This window comes from Mustela nigripes, chromosome 12, assembly GCF_022355385.1.
Source record: "Mustela nigripes isolate SB6536 chromosome 12, MUSNIG.SB6536, whole genome shotgun sequence".
In the NCBI taxonomy this organism is placed as follows: Eukaryota; Metazoa; Chordata; class Mammalia; order Carnivora; family Mustelidae; genus Mustela; species Mustela nigripes.
In genome coordinates, this window is record NC_081568.1 from 49,958,440 (window position 1) to 49,985,660 (window position 27,221).

General features: G+C 39.6%; 1 protein-coding gene across 4 annotated transcripts in view; it reads left to right on the forward strand.

Annotated features, from left to right (window-relative positions):
• The window catches only part of TTC1 (tetratricopeptide repeat domain 1), a 44,082-nt gene that overhangs the window by 10,559 nt on the left and 6,302 nt on the right, over positions 1-27,221 (forward strand). For all 4 annotated transcript variants that reach the window (XM_059417288.1, XM_059417287.1, XM_059417289.1 and 1 more), the window contains exons 3-7: positions 11,081-11,141; positions 12,991-13,103; positions 18,300-18,336; positions 21,395-21,543; positions 24,872-24,926. In XM_059417288.1, the coding sequence (XP_059273271.1) occupies positions 11,081-11,141; positions 12,991-13,103; positions 18,300-18,336; positions 21,395-21,543; positions 24,872-24,926 (415 nt within the window). The remainder of the gene's footprint in view (positions 1-11,080; positions 11,142-12,990; positions 13,104-18,299; positions 18,337-21,394; positions 21,544-24,871; positions 24,927-27,221) is intronic.

Here is a 27,221-nt window from a genome sequence, read left to right on the forward strand (position 1 = left end):
CCAAAGTGGTTGGTTTTTATCATTTTGTCCAATTTATAGTTGCTTTTTAGGTAGAGGATTTGGTAACCTCCTCATTTTGCCACATCAGAAATCCCACCCAGTATTGAATTTTGATCTGTGTAAGTATTTTACACATTAAAATATTAAAATTAAACCAGAACAGATGAGGAAAAGAATTAAGCCTTAAAATGGATTATACATAGAAGCAAATTAATATAACTATATCAAATTGATTACATAGAGAAAACAATTCCAGTAACTTTGGGTATAGTACTTTGACTGTTAACCCTGAGTAGAATATACTCTGAAGTTAGAACTGCAATGAAATTTTGAACTATACATAATAGGTTCATTATAGGTAATGATATTCGTGTAGTAATTTCAGCCCTTTTTTGTTGATTTTTGGATAGAGCGAATGAGTAAATATTATTGGAACCAGGGTTTTCAGTGTGGGAAATGGTGAGCAGGAATCCAGTGGCGTTCACTTGTATGAATACATACAAGATTCCGTGTGTATGTATTCTTTTGACTCATGAGATTTGGGTTTTTTTTTCCTTTTTTAAAGATGTATTTCCGGGGGCGCTGGGTGGCTCAGTGGGTTAAGCCCCTGCCTTCGGCTCGGGTCATGATCCCAGGGTCCTGGGATCAAGTCCCGCATCGGACTCTCTGCTCAGCAGGGGGCCTGCATCCCTCCCTCTGTCTGCCTCTCTGCCTACTTGTCATCTCTCTCTCTGTCAAATAAATAAATAAAATCTTAAAAAAAAAAAGATGTCTTTCCGGCCTTTCTTATGGAGAGGGCCTAAAAGCAGTGACTTGCTAGTAACAGGGAACATACTAGCATCCAGATCTTGGTTTCTAAATACCATTCATTCCCCATCAAAAGGATCCAGGACTCCCTGGAGAAATGGCTGATTCCAAGACCAGAGCAGGCATAGTACAAAGTATTGCACCTGGAACACAATATATACTTGGCAGCAAAGTCCACCCTTAGGAGGGCAGACCCAGGCAAAGATGAATGCAGCTTCTGGAAGTCAGCTGGGGAGACTCAGGCAGGAAACCCCAGAGCGTGGTCTAAAACGGCTCCATGGGAGGAAATGTACAATTATTTGAGGGCCTGGACAGGGGCCCCTCTTGCTAGGGTAAGGGCTGCACAGTGTTTTATACCCAAGAAATCATTTAAACATTAAGTAATATTCCAAACATTGTGCAATATTTTTATTGCATATATATACACATTTTTTAAATATATATAATGTGAGACAGAATTGAATCCCCAAATTAGAGGTACTAATGTACAGTGTGTTCAGAGAAAGATTGTGCAAGGAAGGAAGTAAAAGGTATCTCTGGGGAGGAGGTAGGCTTTGTGGTGGACTTTGAAAACAGGAAAATTTGATTTGGGCAGTTAGGAAGAAGTTACAGAAGACAAACAGGTATTCCAGGGTAGGGATGCATAAACAAAGGATTGGGATGAAGGATAGGGAGTGAGTGTTGAGAGGCCATAAAGAGATCAGATTGTCTAGAGGAGGGACTTTTGTTGGATGGTAATGAGAGATAAGGCTGAATAGATTGGAATAGAATTTTGGTGTAGTGTTAAAAAAAGAAAGGAAATGAAGAGATTTCTGAATCTTGATTTTCTTACCTGTAAAATGGGTAGTTTAATACTTTGATGCTTACATCTCAGAATTGCCTTGCAAAAGCAATGAGCTAACTAATACATGTGAATACAGATTTTAAGAAGCTATAGTGATGTAGATTATATTAAATTTTGAACTCCAGACTGAAAAGTTTGCAGTTGTGGTAGTAACTGTTGAAATAAACTCTATTCATCAAGAGCATTGTCTCTCTGGGGTTTTCTTGACAGCTCTTGTGATGATTTATAATGCAGAATAATACCCCTATTTCTGCCTGAGTTTTCAGTGATGGGGAGGAGTACTGAGTAAAAGAGCCCTGTAAAATTTCTTTGGTTTCTCTTGTTATGGAAATGTAATTCTAGAGCAGATGTTTCTCTGTGAGGTCTCTGGAGTGTGTTAAAAGACATTGTTGGAGGGGTGCCTGGCTGCGTCAGTCTCTAGACCCCACGACTCTTGATATCTGGGGTTGTGAGTGCAAGCCCCACATTGGGCACAGAGATTACTTAAAACGTTGTGGAGACATGAGAGGACTCCTGACCACATTAGACCAGAACCAGGAACGATTTGAACCTGGTAATGCTGCTGAATGTCAGCGCTATCAGCTCATGTACGTGTGTATACTCTTGGCAGTTAGCATGCTAAGTAACACTTACTCCTACAAAATCTGTCTTTGGGTTCCAGTGACGTTTACACAGTATGCATGCCATCTTTTGGAGAAAGAGAATGTTCCGGCAGCAGCATAAACCCTAGTCTTTGTACTGGGATCAAGTTAGTCTCTTGGCACAGCTGGGAGATAGTACAGCTTTCTCTTAAAAGTGCTATTTTTAGCTGTTTCCAAGGAGATGTTCAGCATGATATTGATAATTGCATTAATCCTCAATTTACACAATCTGTGGAAGCAGCAGCTCTTTTCCAGTGTTTACTGCTTAATGAGCCACTGAATTGTGATTTGTCAGCCAAAAAAAATAAAATGCCTTCCTTCAAATAATTGGCATCAGAAATATGTTCAGGATCTCTTCCCTTTACCAGTTCAACTCTTAGTCCTAGTTACAAAGACACCGAGCATAGCGTAACATTTAAACTTGTCAAATCACTACTTCATACACCTGAAACTAATGTAACATTGTATGTCAGCGACACTCAAATTTAAAAATTAATTTAAAAAAATAGGGAAAAAAAGAAACTGAACTTTTCTCAGTCTGCCTGCTCAGGCTGGCCAATACAGGTAATTCCTTCCGGGTATACCTTGGATCTAAGCTTTGCCTACTGGTATTTTAATGTTCTAAATTTACCAAAGAATGATTAAACTCCTTACAAACACACATACACACACACACACACGTCTAATCTGGTGGTCTGAGTGCTTCATCTGTGTTCATAAAACATTTCTGATGAATTTGCAGTGGAGAATAGATTATAAATCAGAAAGTAGCTTGAAATTAGAGTTAAAATAGGGGAGAATGTAAGTTCCTAAAGGATAGATAATAAATTCTAGTAACTTGATGAGTTGTTTAAAAAAATTTTTGTTTTTGAAATAACATTTCTAAATATTTTAAAGACCTTTAGGACCTATGTTGCATTTATTTTTATGATTATGTAATTTTCTCTTAACTTAATATGCTACATGGCATTAATATATATTGTAACATCAAACTAGCTTTTCATTTCACTTTTAGAACATTATTGGTCAATTATGCATGGGTGTATGATTTAAAATTGGCAAAGAATTTGCTATTACTTATAGGATTTTAAGTTTACTTTAATTGAAATTATTTTATAATTCTTTAATATCATTTTTTTCATACTCCTTTCATCCATTCTCCCACTCCCTAACCCTGCCTCTGGCAACTGCCAATCTGTTCTCTGTATCTGTGAGCTTGTGATTTTTTTGTTGTTTAGATTCCATATTTAAGAAAAATCATAAGCTATTTGTTTTTGTTTTGTTTTGTTTTGTTTAAGATTTATTTATTTATTTGACAGAGAGAGATCACAAGTAGACAGAGAGGCAGGCAGAGAGAGAGAGGGAAGCAGGCTCTCTGCCAAGCAGAGAGCCCAATGTGGGACTTGATCCCAGGACCCTGAGATCATGACCTGAGCCAAAGGCAGCGGCTTAACCCACTGAGCCACCCAGGTGCCCCTGGTTTTTTTTTTTTTTATTGACTTATTTCACTTAGGATAATGCCCTCAAAAACCATGCATGTTATGGTGAATGGCAGAATTTCATCTTTTTATAGCTGAGTAATATTCACTGTATGTATCTATATGGCACAATATTGTTTTTTTTAACTAGGTAAAGAACTTTATTAACCTTATTTCAAAGTTTATTCCCAGGCTTCTTCACCTTAATTAGCTGCAAAGAATGAATTATATAGAAGCAAAAACCGAAGAGAGCTACAGTGTCCAAGGGGCTTGGGCTTAAAAATATTAGAGATCTAGATTTATCAGATCCATGAAAAATTTTTTTAAAACAGTCATAATTTAAAATAGCTGCCAGGGTGCCTGGGTGGCTCAGTCAGTTAAGCGTTTGCCTTTAGCTCAGGTCATGATCCCCTGGATCACATCGGGCTCCCTGTTCAGTGTGGAGCCTGCTTCTCCCTCTCCCTCTGCCGCTCCCCCTGCTTAGGTGTGCCCTCTCTCTCAAATAAATAAAATCTTTAAAATAAAATAAAATAAAATAAATAGCAGCTCCCAATAACTCTTTTAAGTTTTACCTTCCAGAAGTTGACTCAGTTCAGTTTGCTTCATTCTTGGCATCTTCATCAAAATTCTCCACAAGATCTGGAACTTCATCATCCTCATCCTTTCCGATGGAAAAGTGATGCTTTTCAAATCCACACATTGTTTGGGCGGAGCTTCAGCCAGTCTTCTTAAACTAGTCAGACTGCCTTCACGAAATTGGTGTGAGATAGTAGCGTTTCTATCAGCTGCTGTCTCAGCATGGCCTGGAACGGTGAAGGCGTTCACTTCCCAGGTTGTCTGAACTTTGGCATTGTTAAAGTGGATCAGTGTTCTTTGAACATACTCATTTCTTCAGTACCAGAGATAGTGTTTACCCCAACTTCTTTAAGGCAAACTGAAGTTTTTTTATCATCTGTCGTAACTGTTTCCTGAGCCACTTTCTTTCATCAGGCTGTTCCTTTCCCACCATTGCATACTTGTACTTAAGAGTTTGGTGAGTTTCTCCTGGTCATGAGAGTTTCATTCATTTTGTTGGACCAAAATGGGAATGAGCAGGGGACTAGGGTTGGCATTCAGAGGATTTCAGGCAGACCAGCTGAGATTTAGGTGGATAGACAGCAGCTAGAAGGAGACTGGAAGTGATGGCTATACCATTTCTTTGTCCCTTCATCCACTGATAGACACTTAGGTTGTTACCATATCTTGGCTGTTGTAAATAATGCTGCAGTGAGCTTAAGGGTGCATATATCTTTTCAAGTTAGTATTTTCATTTTCTTCAGCTAAATACCCAGAAGCTGGGTGCCTGGGTAGCTCAGTTGGTTGAGCCTCTGCCTTCAGCTCAGGTCATGATCCCAGGGTGCTGGGATTGAGTCCCATGTCCGGCTGCCTACTCTGTGGGGAGCCTCCTTCTCCCTTGCCTTTGCTGCTTCCCCTTGCTCGTGCTCTCTATCAAATAAATAAAATTCTTCAAAATACATACATACATATATATGTATATACCCAGAAGCTGGTCCATATGTTAGTTCTGTTTTTAGTTTTTTAAGTAGGCTCTGTGCCCAGCATGAAGCCCAATGTGGACTTGAACTTAGTGACCCTAAAAATAAGACACGACCTGAGATCAGGAGTTGGATGTTTGACCAACTGAGCCTCCCAGGCACCCATATTTAATTTTTTAAGGAACCTCCTTTCAGTTTTCCATAATGACTGTGCCAATCTGCATTCCCACCAATAGTGCACAGGGGTTCCCTTTTCTGTACATCCTCATCAAGGCTTGTTATTTCTTGTCTATTTTATAATAACCATTTTAACAAGTGTGAGATGGCATTTCATCATGGTTTTGATTTGCATCTCCCTGATAATTGATATTGTACATCTTTTCATATACCTGTCGGCCATCTGTATGTCTTCTTTGGAAAAATGTCTATTCATATCTTCTGTCCATTTTTTAATCAGATTGGGATTTTTGCTCTTAAGTTGTATGAGTTCTTTACATATTTTGGATATTACCCCCTTATCAGATAAATGATTTGAAAATATTTTCTCCTGTTCAGTTGGTTGCCTTTTCATTTTGTTGATTCCTTTGCTGTGCAGAAGATTTCAGTTTGACATGTCCCCATGTGTTTATTTTTGCTTTTGTTGCTTTTGCTTTTGGTGTCAGGTTCAGAAAATCATCAGTAAGACCTGTCAAGGAGCTTACTGCCTATGTGTTCTTCTAGAATTTTTTATGTTTTCAGGTCTTATGTTAAAGTCTTTAATCCAGGGGCGCCTAGGTGGCTCAGCCAGTAACCATCTGCCTTTTGCTAAGGTCATGATCCCAGAGTGCTAGGATCAAGCCCCACATCGGACTCCCTGCTCGCTGGGAAGCCTGCTTCTCCTTCTCCCACTCCCCCTGCTTGTGTTCCCTCTCTGTGTCTAATAAATAAATAAAAATCTTTTTAAAAAAAGTTTTTAATCCATTTTGAGTTAATTTTTGTGTATAGTATGAGAGACAGTGGTCCAGGGTTTTTTATTTTTTAAAGAGAATTTTTTTTTTAATTTGTCAGAGAGCACAAGCAGGGGACAGCAGGCAGAAGGAGAAGCAGGCCTCCTGCTGAGCAAGGAGCCCAATGCAGGGCTCAGTCCCAGAACCCTGGGATCATGACCTGAGCCAAAGGCAGACACCTAACTGACTGAGCCACCCAGGCATCCCAGTGGTCCAGTTTCTTTTACAGTGTGGCTCTCCAGTTTTCCCAACACCATCTATTGAAGAGACTATCCTTTCCCCATTGTATACTCTTGGCTCTTTTGTCATAAATTAACTGATGGCACATGCGTGGGTTTATTCCTGGCCTCTCTAATCTGTTCCATTGATCTATGCATCTGTTTTTATGCTAATGCCACACTATTTTAATAACTGTAGCTTTGTAATATAGTTTGAAATCAGGGACCTTGGTGCCTCCAGCTTTGTTTTCCTTTGTTAAGGGTTGCTTTAGCTGCTTGGGATTGAAATCACTATTTTTATTTCAGTCTAGTTGACACGCTATGCTGCATTAGTTTCAGGCGTACAACAGAGTGATGCAACACAGTGTTATCTGTTATGCTGTGTACACCACAGGTGTAGTTCCCATATGTCTCCATATATCACTGCTATAATATCATTGACTAATTCCTTAGGCTGTGCCTTTTATTCACTCCATAACCGAAAGCCTTTATTTCCTGTTCCCTTTCACTCATTTTGCCCAACCCTCAGCCCCCTCCCTGCTGGCAACTGTCAGTTCTCTGTATTTATAGGTCTGTTTCTGCTTTTTGTTTGTTTATTCATTTGTTTTTGTTTGTTTAGGTTCCACTTATGAATGAAACCATATGGTATTAGTCTTTCTCAGTCTGACTTATTTCATTTAGTATAATATCTAGTAGGTCCATCCATATCGTCTCAAATGGTAGATCTCATCTTTCTTGTGGCTGCATAATATTCCATTATGTATCTATAATACTTCCTTATCCATTTGTCCTTTAAGATTTATTTATTTATTTTAGAGACAGAGTGTGCCCATGAGCAGAGGGAGGGGCAGAGAGAATCTAAACCAGACTGCCCACTGAGCACAAATCCTGACGTGGGGCTCCATCCCATGACCCTGAGATCATGGCCTGAGCCAAAATCAAGATTCAGATAGATGCTTAACTGACTGAACTGCCCAGGCGCCCCTGTGTCTGTCTCTTGATGGACACTTAGGTTGCTGCCATATCGTGGCTGTTGTAAATACATGCTACAGTAAATGTGAATAAGGGTGCATATATCTATTTGAATTAGTGTTTTCCTTTTCTCTGGGTAAATACTCAATTGTGGAATCATTGGATCATATGATGTTTTTAATTGTAATTTTTCGAAGAACCTCCATACTGTTTTCCACACTGGCTGTACCAATTTACATTCTCACCAATAATGCACAAAAGGTTCCCTTTTTTCCACTTCCTCATCAATACTTGTTACTTCTCATCTTTTTTATTTTAGCCTTTCTAGCAGGTATAAGATGATGTCTCATTGTGGCTTTGATTTGCATTTCCTTGATGATTAGTGATACTGAGCATTTTTTAATGTGTCTGTTGGTCATCTGTACATCTTCTTGAAATAACTTTTAGCTGGATTTGTTATAGGGTTTTCTTGGCTTCTAGCATCCAACTTCCCTTCCTATCTGGAGGAACTTTCCTGCATTGTAATCATGTTTGTGGGCAGTACCCCATGTTCCTCATTCCATTCTCTGACAGCCAAGGCCTATGAGCTATGCTTGACTTATTGGATGCTTTATTTCCTTTCTTTCTTTTTTTTTTTTCTTTTTATTTCTCTTTATTTGAGAGAGCGCAGGGAGTCTGATGCAGAGCTGGATCCCAGGACACTGGAATCATGACCTGAGCTAAAGAAAGACACTTAACCAACTAAATCACCCAGGTACCCTCACTGGATGCTTCTGACCAAGACTTTGAATCTCAACTGGGGCAAAGAAAAGGAAATAGGATTTATTTGCTACTATTACAGCGCTGTCTTGGGCATATTCTTCCACTAAAAGATAATGAATGCTTTCTTGCTTCTTGATTAACAGAGTTACCTGAGTCCTGCCCTTTTTCTTAGCCTGTGTTTCAGGCCTCCGGGTGATTCTGTGAGCCCCAATATCTTTCTAGTGAATCTTCCCTCTAAATTTTTTTTTTTTTGAAGATTTTATTTATTTATTTGACAGAGACACAGTGAAAGAGGGAACACAAGCAGGGAGAGTGGGAGAGGGAGAAGCAGGCTTCCTGCCAAGCAGGGAGCCTGATGTGGGGCTCTGTCCCATGGTCCTAAGACCAGGCCTGAGCCAAAGGCAGACCCTTAATGACTGAGCCACCCAGGCGCCTCTTCCCTCCAAATTTATACCTAAGATACAGTCTTTTTGCTTGCATCCAGAAATCTTGATAGCATAGAGAACATTATGATCTAAGCACCTCTGTCCTAGGTAGTACTAAGTAAATGTGACTATAGTCTTACATTTTGATTCTCATCACCACCACCCATATTATTCTTTTTTTTTTTTTTGATTCCCTTAGGATAGCCCTGTTCCAGATATGTTCTAGCTAAAAATGAAAAAATAAAAATAGTGGCACCTGGGTGGCTCACTGGGTTAAAGCCTCTGCTTTCGGCTCAGGTCATGGTGCCAGGGTCCTGGGATCGAGCCCTGCATGGGGCTCTTTGCTCAGCAGGGAGCCTGCTTTCCTTCCTCTCTCTCTGCCTGCCTCTCTGCCTACTTGTGATCTCTGTCTGTCAAATAAATTGAAAAAAAGAAAAAATAAAAATAAAAATGAATTACTGTATCTGCTGTACATCTGGCACATGGTAGATACCATAAAAATGAGATTCATTTTATACCTACCTTTTAGTTTTTTTATTGAGATTCATCATCCAGAGTATAATAATAAGATATTTGGGAAACACCCTTGTTTTAACAGTGTTTCTACAAATCTACAGAGATATAATATTTTTACTTTGGTTCCCTAATCTTAAGAATACCAATCATTTAGGCTCCCGACTTCTCCTGTGCATGAAATACCCTGCTATCTATATTTCCTTCCTTTGAAGTTTTTATTTAGTCAGAAGCTTTAAGAATGAAGGTGGAGATTTTTGGATTCTCTCTCTTTTTTAAGCTCTTTGAAAAGGAGGCAGGTGGTAGTCACTTGTGTCAGTTCTGCTTGTGCCGATCATATTGCTAAGATATTCAGGGCAGAAAGCACACAGGGACTCAGCAGGTGCCATCATGGCTTGGCAGAATAACATTCATTCTGCCTGCCCTTGAGTATGATGGGTGTTTGGCCATCTCTGTGAATGTCTGAGTTGTTAGAAGAAGCTCAGAAATGAGAGATGTATCTGGGTTTCTTCAGACGCCCCAATAGTAGCCTGAACAAAATTATTGCTCTGACCCTATAGGTGAAGTCGCTTCTTGTAGTGCACTCTGCCAACATATTGACTGTCTTCAACATGACAGAAACCACATAAACCATTTCCTTTTTTAAATTATTTTACAGAAAGGTAATAGCTCATATTTATTGAACCCTTATTTTCCAGGCACTGTATTAGGAGCTTTATGTATATTTTCACATTAATCCATAAAACTATAAAACCTCATATTTAAGATTAAAAAAACTAAGGCTTAGAAAGATCTGGAACTTGTCCAAGATCATTCATTTAATAAGTAGCAGATTCAATAGCCAAACTATGGAAAGAACCTAGATGTCCATCAACAGATGAATGGATAAAGAAGATGTGGTATATATATACAATGGAATACTGTGCAGCCATCAAAAGAAATGAAATCTTGACATTTGCAATGATGTGGATGGAACTAGAGGGTATTTTGCTAAGCATAATCAGAGAAAGACAATTATGATCTCCCTGATAAGAGGAAGTTGAAAGGCAATGTGGGGGGGCTGGGGGGTAGGAAAGGAATAAATGAAACAAGATGGGTTCAGGAGGGAGACAACCCATAAGAGACTCTTAATCTCACAAAACAAACTGAGGGTTGCCAGGGGAGGGGGGTTTGGGAGAGGGTGGTTGGGTTATGGACATTGGGAAAAGTATGTGCTATGGTGAGTGCTGTGAAATGTGTAAACCTGGCAATTCACAGACCTGTACCCTTGGGGCTAATAATACATTATATGTTAATAAAAAAAATTAAAAATTATAAAAAAAATAAGTAGCAGATTGAGAATTTGAATTTATGGTGGTGTACATGCCAGTGGGCGTGGTGTTTAGTTTCATTTTGAGTAAATGGAAATTAAGTGATACCCAAATTGCTATTCCATGCAAAAGATATAAACATAGGAAACCTAGGTTTTGTGTTTTAAGCCTCAAGAATGCAATTGATGGGGCGCCTGGGTGGCTCAGTGGGTTAAGCCTCTGCCTTCAGCTCAGGTCACAGTCTCAGGGCCCTGGGATCAAGCCCCACATCAGGCTCTCCACTCAGCAGGGAGCCTGCTTCCTCCTCTCTCTCTCTCTCTCTGCCTGCCTCTCTACCTACTTGTGATCTCTGTCTGTCAAATAAATAAATAAAATCTTAAAAAAAAAAAAAAAAAAGAATGCAATTGATGATTAGCCATATGGCCACATGCTTCTCTATGTCTGAGATTTAGATAAAACTGACCCAGCTCTCAAAGTCAAGTTGAAAAAAACAAAAGTCAAGTTGCTGCCTCTTAAGTAGCCTAACGAAAGCTAACCTTTTTGTTTGCTTATATTGTGGGAAATGATGTAATTGTCGGATCTCTTGCAGAAGAGAAGAGAAGAGAGCACTAGACTAAAGGAGGAGGGAAATGCGCAATTTAAGAGAGGAGGTAAGGCACTTATATCAGCACTGATGTCTGGTCATCTTGATTCCTCATTCTGTCTTGGAGTGTGAAGAAACACCAAAAATATTTGTAAACAGCAAACCTAAACTGCTAACAGTACATTGTTGCTTCCCAACGCCTTGGAATTTGATTTTTCACCAGGTCCAGATAACCTGCACCTAACGGTGACCAGTTACATTGTGTCTCTTGGCACCTGCATACTTTTTCTTTTATGTAATCCACTATAGAACCAGAGGTAGGGCAGACTTTTCAGCTGATACTTTGGAAAACTACTCTGAAACATTAAGAGGCTGGCTGTTTCTTTGATGTAAAAGTAAAAGCAGGGTCCCCCTTCCTCACTTGGAACAATTCTGTGAAAACTGGCCCAGTGGTTCTAGCATGGTCTGGAAAGTGTTTTGCTTGTACTTTAGTCTTTCATGTGCCTTTTTCTTTGGCTGCCTTAAGTAGAGAGATGTTCTGCTTGTCATCCTGTGTTTCTTATATTTGCTTAAGAATAATTAGTGTTCATTGAGTTAATTTGTGGTAACTATTTGATCTTATAATAACCTTCTATCACATATGTAAAGTGTATATGCTTTAGATGTCTGGGTGGCTCAGTGGGTTAAGCCTCTGCTTTTGGCTCAGGTCACGATCCCAGGGTCCTGGGATGGAGCCCTGCAGCAGGGCTCCTTGCTCAGCCGGAAGCCTGCTTCTGTCTCTGTCTCCCATTCCCCACTACTTGTCTTTCTCTCTAACAAATAAATAAAATCTTTTTTTTTTTTTAAAAGATTTTATTTATTTATTTATTTGACACAGACAGAGATCACAAGTAGGCAGAGAGGCAGAGAGAGAGGGAGAAGCAGACTCCCCACAGAGCAGAGATCCCGATGCGGGGCTCAATCCCAGGACCCTGGGATAATGACCTGAGCTGAAGGCAGAGGCTTTAACCCACTGAGCCACCCAGGTGCCCCAAATAAAATCTTTAAAAAAAAGAAGAAGAAGAAGAACTATATCAAAATGCATATGCTTGGGACATCTGGGTGGCTCAGTGGGTTAAGCCTCTGCCTGCAGCTCAGGTCATGATCTCAGGGTTCTGGGATCGAGCCCCAAGTCGGGCTCTTTGCTTGGTGGGGAACCTGATTCCCCCTCTCTCTCTGCCTACTAGTGATTTCTCTCTCTGTCAAATAAATAAATAAAATCTTTTTTAAAAATGCATATGCTTTAGAAAACTAGGAGTAGTAACATTATCCCCTACTTTTTAGATTTAAAATTTTTTTCGTTACATCTGGTTTAGCAGTCATCACTTTTTTTTTTCCTAAGTACTAATGGTTCTGATTTTGAAAGTTTATCTCTTTGTATTTTAGTGTTAAATATTTCAGACCTGAGAAAGGCATGAACAGGCAATTTTATTTTAGTACCCTGACCATAATTCTGTGAATGACAGAGAGTAAATAAATTTATCACCATTTTCTCTTTTAAGGTCTGTAGCCAACTACTGATTTTTACATTGTTGCTCTTAGCTCCATAAAATGTGTCTCCAGACATTTTAAGGAAGCAGTTTTGGCCAGCTTGACTGCATGAAAGCATATCTTTAATGAAAATATGTACATAGATTTTTTGTCTTTATCCCAAGCCATTAATCCCAGATTTTAGTCTCTTTCATCTGTCCAGTTCCCTAATCCCCTTTCATTATTCCTTACTAAATTGATAAGCCAAATAAAAGTTAAACATACAGAACATTCTACTTGAGACCTTTGTTCTGTGAATGGAAAGCTATGCATTCTGAGATACTATCAAATACAGTAATACCAGGAATAAAATCATAATGACCTCTTATCTTTTACCTTATCCTCAGATTATACAGAAGCTGAGAGTTCTTATAGTCAAGCCCTTCAGATGTGCCCATCCTGCTTCCAGAAAGACAGGTCTATTCTGTTTTCAAATAGAGCTGCTGCAAGGATGAAACAGGTATGTGTCTTTGACCTTTTCTTTTTAAGAAGCACATGAACTTGGAGTGTTTTCATAGGATAGATTCTGTTTCAAATTAGCAGAGGGGCTGTGACTCTTTGATCTCAGGGTTGTGAGTTTGAGCCCCATGTTGGGTATAGTGATAAGTTAAAAATAAAATCTTTTTAAAAAAGAAAAGGGGCTTAAAGTTGCTGCCTCCGTTTTCCTGCACATGTATTTCCCTGATGTAAAGGGCATAGGGAAGATAGGAAAGTATTTTGAAAAAAACCTGAGTCAGATTATTGCTAACATTCCTTATGAGAGTGGCTGATTGAACGCCTTCATGGCGAAGGGCTGACAAAGTCTCCACCAAACTAGGGCAAGTTAATGAAGCAAAAAGCCAAGTAGTGCATGTCTTAGAAGAGCTACAGCTGCTTAATTTAGGTCTCTGGAATTCTCAATAAAGACTCAAAGGGAGAAGGAAACACCAATGAAAACTCTGGACTTGGGGGTGCCTGGGTGGCTCAGTCATTGTGTCTGCCTTCAGCTTGGGTCATGATCCTGGAGTCCTGGGGTCTATCCCTGAATCGGGTTCCCTGCTCAGCTGGAAACCTGCTGCTCCCTCTCCCACTCCCCCACCTATGATCCCTCTCTCCCTGGGTCTTTCTCTGTCAAATAAATAAATAAACAAAATCTTCTCCCAAAAATTAAATAAATAAATAAACAAAACTCTGGACTTTGAAATGCTTATTGCTAGGATTCTGATTCTCTGCCAAAAGTGTGGACACAGGGAGAACTGTCCAACAGTTGGGATGAGAGGTGCCCCTAAATGTAAAATAGGTGTCAGGGAAAGTTCAAGAGCATTTTATATTTCTAAAGGATTGAGAACTGAGTTAATGAAGGCAAATGTTCAGGTGTACTGGTTTTGTACAACATTGGTACTAAAAGTTAGCAACCTAGATGGCTCAGCTGGTTTAAGTGTCTACCTTGGGCTCTGGTCATGATCTCAGGGTCCTGGTGTCACAGGATCACAGGGTTTTTGTCTCCCGGAGTCAAAGAATGAATCCCGCGGACACAGAAGGGCGAAGTGGAAGTTCATTAAGTGAACGTGAGAGCAGAAAGCAAAGAAGAAGCTCTCTAGAAGTAGAGAGGTCTTGATAGGGCCTCACTGAGGGCTTTTATTGGCAGTCTTTTATTGAGAACTGACTGGGAAGCTTGTAGCCTTGAGCTTCTCGTGACGCCTTGATTTGAGCATGGACTACTGATAACAGCCTTAATGACTTAATTCCTTGAGGTTTGGCCATTTTCTTTTCTTTTTTTTTTTTTTTTTAAGATTTTATTTATTTATTTGACAGAGAGAGATTACAAGTAGGCAGAGAGGCAGGCAGAGAGAGAGAGAAGGAAGCAGTCTCCCCGCTGAACAGAGAGCCCGATGCGGGACTCGATCCCCGGACCCTGAGATCATGACCTGAGCCAAAGGCAGCTGCTTAACCCACTGAGCCACCCAGGCCCCCCGAGGTTTGGCCATTTTCTATGATAGTGTAGCCCCCAAAGAAAAGTACTCCCTAACACCTGAGGCCAGGTAGTCTATTTCCTTATATCTTGTTCACTCTAGTTTAGCACTTCTGCCTGCCAAGAATAGTGTCAGAGCCCAGCCAAGGGCCCCTACTTCTCCCTGCCTATACCTTAACCCTGTCCTTATTTACTGGGATTGAGCACCACATTGGCTCCCAGCTCATTTGGGAGCCTGCTTCCCCTCTGCTGCGCCCACCCTCCCTCCTTCCTGTGCTCCTGTAGGCACTCTCTCCCTCTCTCTCTCTCTCTCAAATAGATAAAATATTTTTTAAAAAATAAAATAAAAGTTAGATTTGTTGCTGATTTGTCTGCTATTCCTATTTAGTCAACATGTCAATTTAAGTGGATTGAAATGATGTGAAATTTTGGCAGCGGGTAGGGGGGAAACCATTTGTTTAAATATGGCTATTTATATCCAAAGCACAAAGAAGAGATTACTTAGCATACCTTTAAGCAACCACAAAGCAAGGTCACGATTGGGTTAAATTGGTTGTTTGTTTGTTTTTTTTTATTGTTTGTATCAGGTATTTATTATGTCACTTTTTCTTGTTGCCTGAAATTCTCTAGAGCCTCTACCAAAGTCATTTTTGATGACCAGGGTTTTTTTTAAAAAGGGGTGAGGTAGGGAATACTTGAATGACTGCACATCAGGAAAGGGTTTGTGTTTTGTTTTTTGGTTCTTTTCGTATGTTTTATTATTGAATTCAGTTTCTAAGGTGAAGTATTTTTAAAGTGATTCATATCGAATGGGAGAAGAAATAATTAGAGTATACAAACAGACATTTTTGTTAGAAGAAATAATACAGGGGCGCTTGGGTGGCTCAGTTGGTTAAGCATCTGCCTTCGGCTCAAGACATGAACCCAGGAACCTGAGTTCAATGCCCACTCAGTGGGGAGCCTGCTTCTCCCTCTCCCTCTGCCATTCCCCCCTTCCACTCTTGCTCTCTCTGTCAAATAAGTGCTGTCTTTTAAAAAATAAAATAAAATACTTGTTTTAAGTTTACATAGAACAATATTCATTAATATATTCTACCACTGATCGGAATTCACACTTAGCTGGAAAAAATCTTTTTTGCTTTTGCTTCTTAGAGATACCTTGTCACATTCTCAGACTGGAAACTAATTATGAAATAAGATCAGGAATGTCTTCGATTTCAGGAAAAGGCCATTTGGCTCCTGAGATTTGGGATTCTTTGTTTCCATGGTTGCTAAGTTATTGATACTGCTTAGGTTGAGCTAGCATAATCGACCAGTTCTTAAGTTAGGAAATGTGTATGGTCTTGCTGGTCTTTTGTCTGTCACATCTGAGGAGAACTCAGAAGAAGTTGTTTTATGACTATTTCCTATATGAAGGGTAGGTTTGTTGGTACATGTTTTGTTTTATTCTTTGAAATTGTACTCTTAATATTTTAAGAAGATTCTATAATTAGAGACGTGAGTACTTCCAGGATTAATGCACTAAAGTGATTTAAGGAGCATATTCTGAGGCTTTCAAGAAGTGGTGGGTTAACTGCTTTAAGAAGAATTTCTGAAGGCACATTTGCAGGCTCAGCATCCCTGACTGAGTGACCCTGACCAAGCTTTACATTTCACATCTGGGAAGAAAAGGCAAACTGGAGTTAAGGTAGAGTTTCAGCTCCAAGCCAGGCTACACAAGAGCAGACAAAGCCCTAAAAGTGTAGGCCCAAAGTTTTGTGTACATTATGGTATGTGTATCTTATATAAGTTATGAAAGGGTGGAAAATAGGTTCTGATTTTTTTTATACACAGCCCTTTGGAGACTACCACTCTTAGCCGCAAATAACGCCTGAGGGTGACTGTGACTGCAAAGGATTCTGTGGTAAAATACCATAATTACTTGATCTGCGGAAGCTGATTATTGATAAGCTGCACTGCAACTTAGTGGTCTCTTAAGGGCCCAGAGAATACCACCACAAGTGTACACATAAGTTGTAAAGATTTACTCCTGTTCTAAACACTTTAAATTGTGAAATTGTGTGTCCTAGATTTATAGGAGTACAGTAAATTGAGAAAATACTGACTTACCCAAAGTTATACAGATTTCTTTACCATAGGACTTCATAGAGCTTTTAATATGTGAATTTTTAATGATGAGCGTTGGAAGAGATAAACTATATTTAGTGCCTCGCAGATGACTCTGAAACCTTTTTTATTTGTTATGGGTAAAATAAAATTTATTTTATACAAATAAAAAACCTTTTTTATTTGTAATGACCTAAAATTCACCATTTTAACCATTTTAAACTGTATGTTTCAGTACCATTACGTATGTTCACAGTATTCAGCCATTTACCACTGTCTAGTTCCAGAACTTTTCCATGGCCCCAGAAAGAGACCCTCTACCCATTAGGTAGTCACTCCCCATCCTGGAATTTTGATTGAAGTCTGAAACTCAGTTTGATAGACATTGATCTAAAGTATTGTGCAAAATATTTAGTATTTTCTATAGTAGCCATTATGGGAGTGTTGAACATTTATTTCTTTTTTTTTTTTTTTTAAGATTTATTTATTAGTGTGTGTGCACACTTTTGAGAGGGGATGGGGCAGAGGGAAAGAGAATCTCAAGCAGATTTCCTGCTGAGCATAAAGCCCAATGCAGGACTCAACCTCATGACCCTGAGATCATGACCTGAACCAAAGTCAAGAGTTGGATGCTCAACCCACTGAGCCCCAGGCTCCCCTACTGAATATTTAGTTGAATTAACATTTCTGTAATACTGTAGAAAACTTCTAATTTGGGGAAAATAGACACTTTAGAGCTTGAGGGGCTAAATAGCAGGTCACTGTCAGAACTGGAATTACAATCTAGTTCTTTAGATGTCCATCATTGTTCTCACTGTGCCTTGCTTCTAGATTCAGTGAAGTAAATTAGATATCTTATTTTATGAAATGTTTTGTATTTTTGTTTCACCGCTAAATTAAGATTTATAACCAAGGGCTGCCTGGGTGGCTCAGTCAGTTAAGCATCTATCTCTTGATTTCAGCTCAGGTCATAATCTCAAGAGTCCAGGGATGGAGCCCTGCCTTGGGCTCTAAGCTGAGCGTCAGAGTGTGCTGGAGATTATCTTCCTCTCCCTCTGCTCCTGCCCCTACTTCTCTCTTTCTCTCTCAAATTAATAAATAAAATCTTAAAAAAAAAAAAAAAAGATTTGTAACCAAGACTAATGACGAGCCACACTGTGTGTCTATAATGAACCATCTGTATGCTTTCTGAAAGATACCACCCTGGGTGTGATAATATAACAGCTTAGCCAAAGAGGAGAGTTATCAACAGTTACTCATAGTCACTCATTTGCCCTGCTTATTGATCATAACTTTCTCTCAGTATCAGCATTCTAATGTGAAGTACCTTACAATATAATAGGTCAATTCCAACAGTCTTTAAAGATGTTAGGAAGAAACAACTTGAATAATTTGTTGCTAGGAGGTTTGCACATCAGAGCTGTCACTGTATTTTGAATTTAAGCTTATTGTAAATAACATGCATGTTTCCATGTGATTTCTTTGAAGAGCATTGTGCATCTCCATAAGCAGTTATTAATGGTCAGCTTATGTCATTGAGCCTTTGAGCCATTAAGATTGAAGTAGAGTGTCACATATTAATGTTATATTTCCTTTTAGGACAAGAAAGAGATGGCCATCAGTGACTGCAACAAAGGTACAACTTTTTAGTCTTGTTACATGTTATATAAAAGAGCATTACCTCAGCTGGACAAATAGTCAGGTGTGTGTAGTTGACCCTTAAACTGCGTGGATCTACTTATACATGGCTTTTTTTTCCCAATAAATACAGTAAAGCACCCGAAATGTATTTTCTCTTACGATTTTCTTTTCTCTAGTTTCCATTACTGTAAGAGTACAGTATATAATACATAGAACATACATAGTACATATTAATCAACTTTTTATTGCTGTTAGGGCTTGAGGTCAACAGTCGGCTATATTAGTAGTTAAGTTTTGAAGTAGTCAAAAGGTATATGGATTTTTGGCTGTGTGAGGGTTGGGGTCAGCGCCCCTCGTTGTCCAAGGGCCAACTGCGTATGTGTATACCCTCACTCTGGGACCTTTAAAGAAGCTTTTATAGTTAAGCCTTCTTAGAGGTGCTGTGTAGTAGTCATCTTAGCATAAACACGCATGTGAATGGATAGTTCTGTCAATGTATCCTATATTAGTAAGTATGTGAAGAAAAATTCAAAGCTGCCTTGGCAACAGAAGCCTGTGGAACAGAGTTCACTTCCTGTTAATGTCTAAATTACTGTCTTTGGGGATTGAAATTGAGGATCTTAGGTGCTACTAGGGCATCTGTATCTGTGTGTTCATAGAGAGGGGGGCAGCTGTGGTGAGGGGCAGCTTCTGTTATGGAATTGGTATTCCCCTCACATGCAGTAATGCTTCCAGACCCACTTGCCATCATTTGAATTACCTTTTCAGGTTCCACACAGTGAACTGAGACTTTGCTCTCTGATACCTGAATTCTATTATGGTCTTTTCATCCCACTAACTTATAGAGATGCTCCCAGCTGTAGAATGTCTTTGGGTTTTGGTTGGTTGGTTGGTTTGGGTTTTTATCCAGAGTTTTCCTGATAGCCCAGACCATTGTCTTTCCTTTCTAACCAGCTTGGTTTGGAGAACACACATCATCACCTTTCCTTATATCTTACTCTTGAGTTTCTAGGAAATTACTAGTTTTTAGAATTTTTTTTTCAGTCTTCCATCTTTTGGATAATACATTCTGAGAGAATTGAAGAGTTAGTAGGTACTTTGTATGTTTATCTAGTCCTACTTATGCTCGGCATGAATTCCTATCCTTTTTTTTCTTTAATTACCTTCTCTGTTGGCTTTCTTTCTTTATACTTGGTATTTCTTGATATCTGAATGAAACTGCTAGTACCTTTGAATCTAGCAAAGTTCTTTTTACCTATTATATGTTGGCTGGAACTAATTCTGTTCCATGCAAACTCGACATCTCAAGATTCTTGGATGTCTGGTAAGCATTATAGATTTAAGGTATCCAGAACAGACTGGAACCTCCCCAGTCCACTCATCCACATACCCATAAACAACTTGCAGTTAGGCCTTTTTCATTCTTATAAATGGCATTACCACCCATTCACTTGCTTATTCTCTTTTTTTCATTCCACATAGTTAAATTAATTGTAAGTCCTGCTGGCAGACTTTCTAATTCAAAGACATAATCTTAATCTGGCTTTTTCTCTCCCTCTCCACAGTGACCAGCTTAGCCAGCATTCTCTGTCATCTGGACTACTACAGTAGGCTGCCAGCTTTCTTACTGCTTTCATTCTTGTCCTCCACACTGCAGCCAGGGGGAGAAGTCCTTTAAAACTGTAAATCAGATAATATCTCTAGTCTGCTTGAAACCATTCCAGTGGCTTCTCATCACACTTAGGAAAAAGTGTAACTTCCTTCCTGGCCAACAAGGCTTCCATGATCTGGTCTTTGCTTGCATCACTAACATGCCAAGGTTGTTACTGTTTTGGAGCCTTTACTCTTGTTGGTCCCTCTTCCTGGTATATTTCTCCTTTTAAATGGCTGGTCTCCTTCAGATACTGCCTTTTCATAGACTTTCACCACTGTCTGAAGTTAACTTATTTCCCCTTTCACTTGCATTTACTACCTTGTTTCATTTTTCTCTGTAGCACTGTGACTCTCTGAAATTACATACCTGTATGCTGTCTCCTCTTGCCTACTAGAGTAGCTTAAAGCTTTGTGGAAGGAGAACTCTGTCTTGTTTACCACTATACTCCAGAGATACACTACATGAGATACAGATATTAGGTACTAAAGAAATCATTACTGAAAACATGTATGAATAAAAACTGAGTATATTATTTGAAGGAAAAAAGTTACGGAGGCATGACCTTGCTTTCTAACAGAAAAAGAAATAACTCAAAAGAGTAGGAGAAATGCAGTATAGTTGATCCAAAACGTGGGCATAGGATTTTTAGAAGGGCAGGCACTGCTGGATAAAGGAAAGGATATTAAGCATCAGTGACCTAAAGGTGTTGGAACAGAAGTCTGAAGGAACAGTGAGGGTTTAGCCAAAAATATAACCTTGGTAGTCAAGGCATAACCTCGGTTGTTCAGGCCTAGAAAAGAGAGAATGATAGCAGAGTCTGCCACCAAACTCTTTTCCTTCCATTCTTTAATTTGTACTTTAAAATTCTCTCTCACTTTTCCACTGTGAATGTGGGTTCTGTGTTCTCGCCTATTCTGAACTAGACAAAGGGCAGGTATGTGAAAACAGGACTTCAGGTGTAGACCTGGGTTTCCTAAACTACAGCCAGCAAGCCGGATCCAGCCTGCCACCTGCTTATGGACAGGCCCCGAGCTGAAAATGGTTTTACATTTTTAAATGGTTGGAAATCAAAATATTTTGTGACATAGGAGGATTACATGAAATTCAAAGTTCAGTATCCATAAGCTAAGGTTTCTTGTAGCACAGCCATCTTTATTTACTTCTATATGGTCTGTGGTAGCAGGGTTGAGTAGTTGTGACAGAGATGGTGTGTCCTGCAAAATGGAAATTATGTATTGTCTTGCTCTTTACAGAGAAAGTGTGCCAGTGCCAGGTGTGGCCTTTGACAAATGACTTTTCCTTTTAGACCCTTGGAGGATGGTTAATAAAGAAACACAGTATCGCTGGGCACATAGGCCCTTTTTCTTCATGGTAACAATGATTTCTTCTCTTTTTACAGCAATTCAGTTAAACCCCGGCTATATCAGGGCAATATTGAGGAGAGCGGAGTTGTATGAGAAAACGGACAAGCTAGATGAAGCCCTGGAGGACTATAAATCCATATTAGAAAAAGATCCATCCATACATCAAGCAAGAGAAGCTTGCATGGTAAACCTGATTTTTAAAAAATATTTTTTGTTCTGTTCCCTGTGTTGCTACTCATTGAATCTTAAATAATCCTCTGGGACCAAACTACCTTCCCTTTATATATTTTTAAGGGCGTACCAAATATATGGGAGACCTAACTTTGAAGTGGTGGTCACAGACCCTCTGTGACCATGTACCATTTAATCTCCATTCTTTAAGTATTAACTATGTAAGCCTTTAATCCATAGGGTCAACAAGAACTCAGTTTCATTGTTGGGCTACAGAAATCTTGTACAATTTTAGTCCAAAATGAGTCTGAATATTAGAGGTAATAAACTTCTGGTTTTCTGCCCATCCTTTTCAGTCACCAAGTTTCTATTTACTATCATATGGCCAGCATACTTCCAATTAAATTTATTCCAGATTAGCCTTATCGTTATTAAAATTACTTTTGTCCATGACACTATAGATCCTCTTGGTTCTAATAAACATCATAATATTTTTATGTCACTTGTGAATTAGCTAAATGTTACTGATTTTCTCCCCCTTCAAAGTAACTTCAGGGGTGCTTGGATGCTGCAGTCGGCTGAGCGTCCGACTCTTGGTGTCAGCTGGGATCATGATCTCAGGGTCTTGAGATGAGGCCCCATGCTGGGCTCCACAGGGAGTCTGCTTAAGATTCTTTCTCCCTCTGTCTCTGCCCCTCCCACTCGTACTCTCTCTCAAATAAAGTCTTTTAAAAAAAAATTTTTTTTTTAACTCTCCAGATCTGTGCCTCTAGTTTAGCAGTGCTCTTAATCTCTAACATGCACAGCAACATATATTCTAAAAGACATGCTACAGAATCGGATGTATAAGCATTATTGCCCCCCAAATAGTGGGTATTCAAATAAGTTTGGGAAACATGGGCTTCATGAAATAGGTTTCTTCATGCCAGACTTTTCAGAGAGCCATTAGGATGAAGAGGTCCATCATAAATGCCTATGCACAGCAGAGATCGCAGGCCTCCAGCAGGGGGGAAAGGAAGCCACAAACCTGTTTTATTTAAGCCAGACTTTTGTTATGTTTGGGTTTGTTTTGTTTTGTTTTGTTTTTTTAAGATTTTATTCATTCATTTGACAGAGATCACAAGTAGGCAGAGAGGCAGGCAGAGAGAGGGGGAAGCAAGCTCCCTGCTGAGCAGAGAGCCCTATGCGAGGCTCCATCCCAGGACACTGGGATTGGGACCTGAGTCGAAGGCAGAGGCTTTTTTTTTTTTTTTTTTTTAAATCCTCTCCCCTCCTTTACCTTTTCATCCCTGCCTTCCTGATTAAATCCTGTTGACCCCCAGATCTTAGTGGGGAGGTCTTGTCCTCAGGGAGATATTTCTGATGCCTCCCTGGTCCCTGGGTTTGGGTGACCTTGTTCTAAACCTTCAAGGGGCCCTATAATTTTTCTTTAAATAGCTTATTTATTGGTGTACCTTATTCACATTTATTTATGTGATTATTTGTTAGTACCTGAGGATTTTGTTCCCTGTTATATCCCCAGCACCACATGTGGATTATAACAGTTTACTACAAATTGAGGAATGATGAATGAGCCCTCCAAGCCCCACGTAGTCTGACCCCTGCTTTCTTTCTGACCTCACTTCCACCACTTTACTCGCTCTCACTCTCTTAGAGCCCCACTGACCTGCTTGCTTTTCCCCAAACCTGGGAGGCATGCTCCTGTGTCCAAGCCTGTCTCAGTCTTCTTGGTCTGTCATAACAAAATAGCACGGACTACATGGCTTAAAGAACAGAAAGCATTTGTCTCAGTTCCAGAGGCTGGAAGGGATCATTAAGGTTCCAGCAGGGTTTGCTGTTGGGTGATGCTTCTCTTCCTGGCTTATAGATGGTAGCTGGGTCCTCACATGGTCTTTCCTTTGAGCACAGGGAGGATGAGGAGGGGAGGAGGAGCAGGAACCGAAAGCAGAGGCTTAATCCACTGAGCCACCCAGGCGCCCCTGTTGTTTTTTTTGTTTTTGTTTTTGTTTTTTAATTAAAACCAACATTTAAAAATGGGAAGATTTTACTAGATAAAAATCTAAGTCAGACCGCTCTTAAAAATTGTGAGATGTGGACATCCTGGGTCCTTCTTGAACTGCTGTATATTGGCATTCAGTTAGAACTCTTCACTTCATCACTGACCACACCACTCTCTATTGCCTGCCCAAAGGAGGATTCCTTTCCTTATTTACATTTCCTGTCTGACTGCTAAGAGTGTTTGAGCCCCTGCAACGCAAGATTTCCCACTCATTTCAGACTTGAGGAATGTTGACTGATCTGTCCTAGGTGATTTGGGTTTTGTTTTGCTTTGTTTTTACATTTGAGATGAATTCCTTCAATAATAAATGATCTTTTATTTATCGAGAAGTAGAATAATGGTAGACAGACTGATTTGGATTATTAAAAGACATAAGCAGTATGAAACCGGCTTTAATCCTTTACCTGACTTTTAATATCTCTGAATGGTGGTAGGATTGACTTTAATTTGAATGAGGAAAAGGAATAGTTCTTAAAATCTTAGCCAAACTCTTCGTAGCCTTTATTCTTGTTAACATTGGTTTTAAACCTTCTGTAAGAGGGAGCCTTTTATATTGGTTGTTATGTGCATAAAGAATTTATCTTATTTTGAATCATTATAACTGGGTTGTTAAAACTAAAATTGCAGAGTACTTATGGCCAATTACAGAGCTAAAAGCAGCTATGTAAGACTCTAATTTAGATCATTGGTTTTCAAGTGTGATGATTTAGTTTCCAGGGACATCGGCAGTGACTGGAGTGGTACTCTGGGCATCTAGTGGCCCAGGGATGCTGTAAACCTCCTACTGCACAGTAAAGAATGACCTAGTCCAGAATGTCAGTAGAGTCAAGACTTAAAAATCCTAGGTAGGCAATTCATTTAGAGATATCCAATATTGATCTGACCACCTCTTAACAAATTAGATTATACTAAGAAAGGACTTCAAGTTAAAGAATACAAGTCAGCCAAAAAATTTAAAATATGTAACCCGTAGTCCTACCACCTAAATACACCACTACAAACATCTGGAATGCATTCTTTCAGAAATTTTTTTGTCTGTATATTTACCAGATTTTTATTGAGGTCCTCCCTGGGCCAGTGTGCCAAGAACTGGGAATATAACAGTGAACCAAACAAAACTCCTGTGTTTGTGTAGCTCACCCACAAATACTATTTTTTTCTGTATTTAATAGGATCTTACATATGTACATCATCTGATCTCTCACATTAAGCTTGTTTATCAAATTCAAAATAAAGCCAAAAGATTTTTCATCAATCCTTGTTTCTCCTCTTTTCCCCTCAGAGATTACCTAAACAGATTGAAGAACGTAATGAAAGGCTAAAGGCAGAGATGTTAGGTAAGTTGGCTTCCCTTTCCCATGATCCTAGTAGCTAGGAGGCGGGGTGAGGAACAGCAGGATTTGGTATTTGCTGGAGGAGAATACAACAGTTAGAAATAGCTTTGGGAGGGGCACCTGGGTGGCTCAGTGGGTTAAGCCTCTGCCTTCGGCCTTCGGCCTGAGGTTATGATCTCAGCGTCCTAGGATCGAGCCCCGCATCAGGCTCTCTGCTCAGTGGGGAGCCTGCTTCCCTCTTTCTCTGCCTGCCTCTCTGCCTACTTGTGATCTCTCTGTCAAATAAATAAATAAAATCTTTAAAAAAAAAAAAAAGAAGTAGCTTTGGGGTCCATCATTTGTTGTGTGAACCTTACCATGGTGCTAGTGAGGTCTGAGCTGTCTTTGACTCCAGAAGGGTTAGAGTGGCTTAGAGAGGATGCCAGCTTTTGAAAAACAAAACTTCTATTTTGTTTTTCTTGAGTAATTTTCCTACGTTCAAGAATACAAACGTGATTCAACCTGGGATCCCACTAACCTCTATTTCAGATTATGAGTTTCATGAAAACAGTTGGGTTTCTTCACTGAGTAAACAACTTAAGTTCTTAATTTCATTAGAATACAGAAACTGCAAGTCAAAATCATGTCAGAACCGACAGAATGTTTGTTTTGAAAATGGCACTGAGAGTGCCTTTAGTGTTTGGAGAGGGCAGCAATTAGGAGTAAATAGTGAGGGGACGGAAGACTGTGAGTGGAGTGCAGGGCAGATGAACTCATGGGTTAGTTCTCGTGTCTGACAAAGCATTTTATAATTGGAATCAGAGAAGCCCTTCCATGAATAGTCTGCTTGACCAAGGGGAGTAAAAGTTCTTGGACAGAGACCTACCCAACATACTCTGCTCATACCCTGTCTGAGATATCCCTGCTCAAGATCTGTTTTGTGTTCTTCCTTATGAGTATTTTCTAAAATTACCATGTAAATTGAATTTAATATATTGCAATCACATGGTCCTAAAGGAAAAATCTTAAATTGAGGTTGGCTACTTATGGCCTTTAGGCGTTATATCCAGATAAAGAGAACATATTTTCCAAAGGATCACTCTGCTAGCAGAGCTGATTGAGAAGCCGTTAAACATAGACAGTCCACAACCCTGTGGCCCTTGCTGAGAACTGTTTTTAGAGTTGGGGAGACTTCTGGAGCCCACCGCAGTTTTTCCAAAAGACACTCCCTAATTACATATTTAAATTTGACACCATGTTAGAGCAGAAACATTATTTTGGAGGTGCTCTTTCTCAAAGAAGAGGGAAAAGAGCATTTTCCACCTATTCTAACAATGACTCTTTGTTCTAGAAATAATATAGTATGTGTACTTAGCTGTGTTTCATGCTGAGAGAGATGATGTTGGGGTGGCTGTGGTGGACTTGGAGAAGACTCAGGCATTGTTCTATGGGTCCATTTTTTTGAGCCAGTATGAAACCCTAAAGGGATGGATGTAAACTGAATCTTGAAGCTGTTGTCAATTCCAGATGGAATCAAAACTTCATTTTTCCTTGCCTGGCTGGCTCAGTCACTCTAAATTCTCAGGAGCTCAAGTTTCTGTCTACTCAGCTTTGGGTTTTACTTATATTGTCCTCTTCGTTTGAAATATTCAAGTCGAATCCATTCTCAGTTGCTTCTGTAAGGAATTCTCCTCTCATCAGACGTAAGCAGTTTACGTTGTGTGGTAAATATGATGTCAGTTTGTTGTTACACAGAAATAGTGTGAATGGCTAAATTCCTTCATCTTCTTCCTAAGTATAATGATCATGAACAAGATATTGCTTCTAGGCGTTCCCCACCATCGGAGAGCCTGAAAGGGAGAAACGGCTCTCTGTATGGAACCTCAGCCCCACAAAAGCTTCCTAAAGTTTTCCCCTCCCTGTTACAGAGGACATAACTGTGCTTCATGCGCTGTGAGATCCTCTGCAAGATAATGTCATCCCTTAGACATTCCGAGCAAGCTTTGCAGTGGACTGCACGATTTTTAGTGCTGGTTTCTCTGGAAACGCTGGCCTCTGCTGAAAAATTGGCAGTTAAAGATTTGAAAAACTGTTCAACACTGCTTGTTATTGGCATTTACGAAGTTAGGTAATTATTTAGCAAGGTGAGCTTTTATTTAGGTTTGTTCAATAATCTTTGACTTGCTTTTTCAAGTCAAGTAACTTGACTTCTTTTTTGTTAGAAGAGCCATGTAGCTGCCTCCATGGGGGAAAAAAAAAATCCCAATTGGAATAAAGAAGGGGGCAAAACATACTTAAACATATCACTCCTCCCTTTCT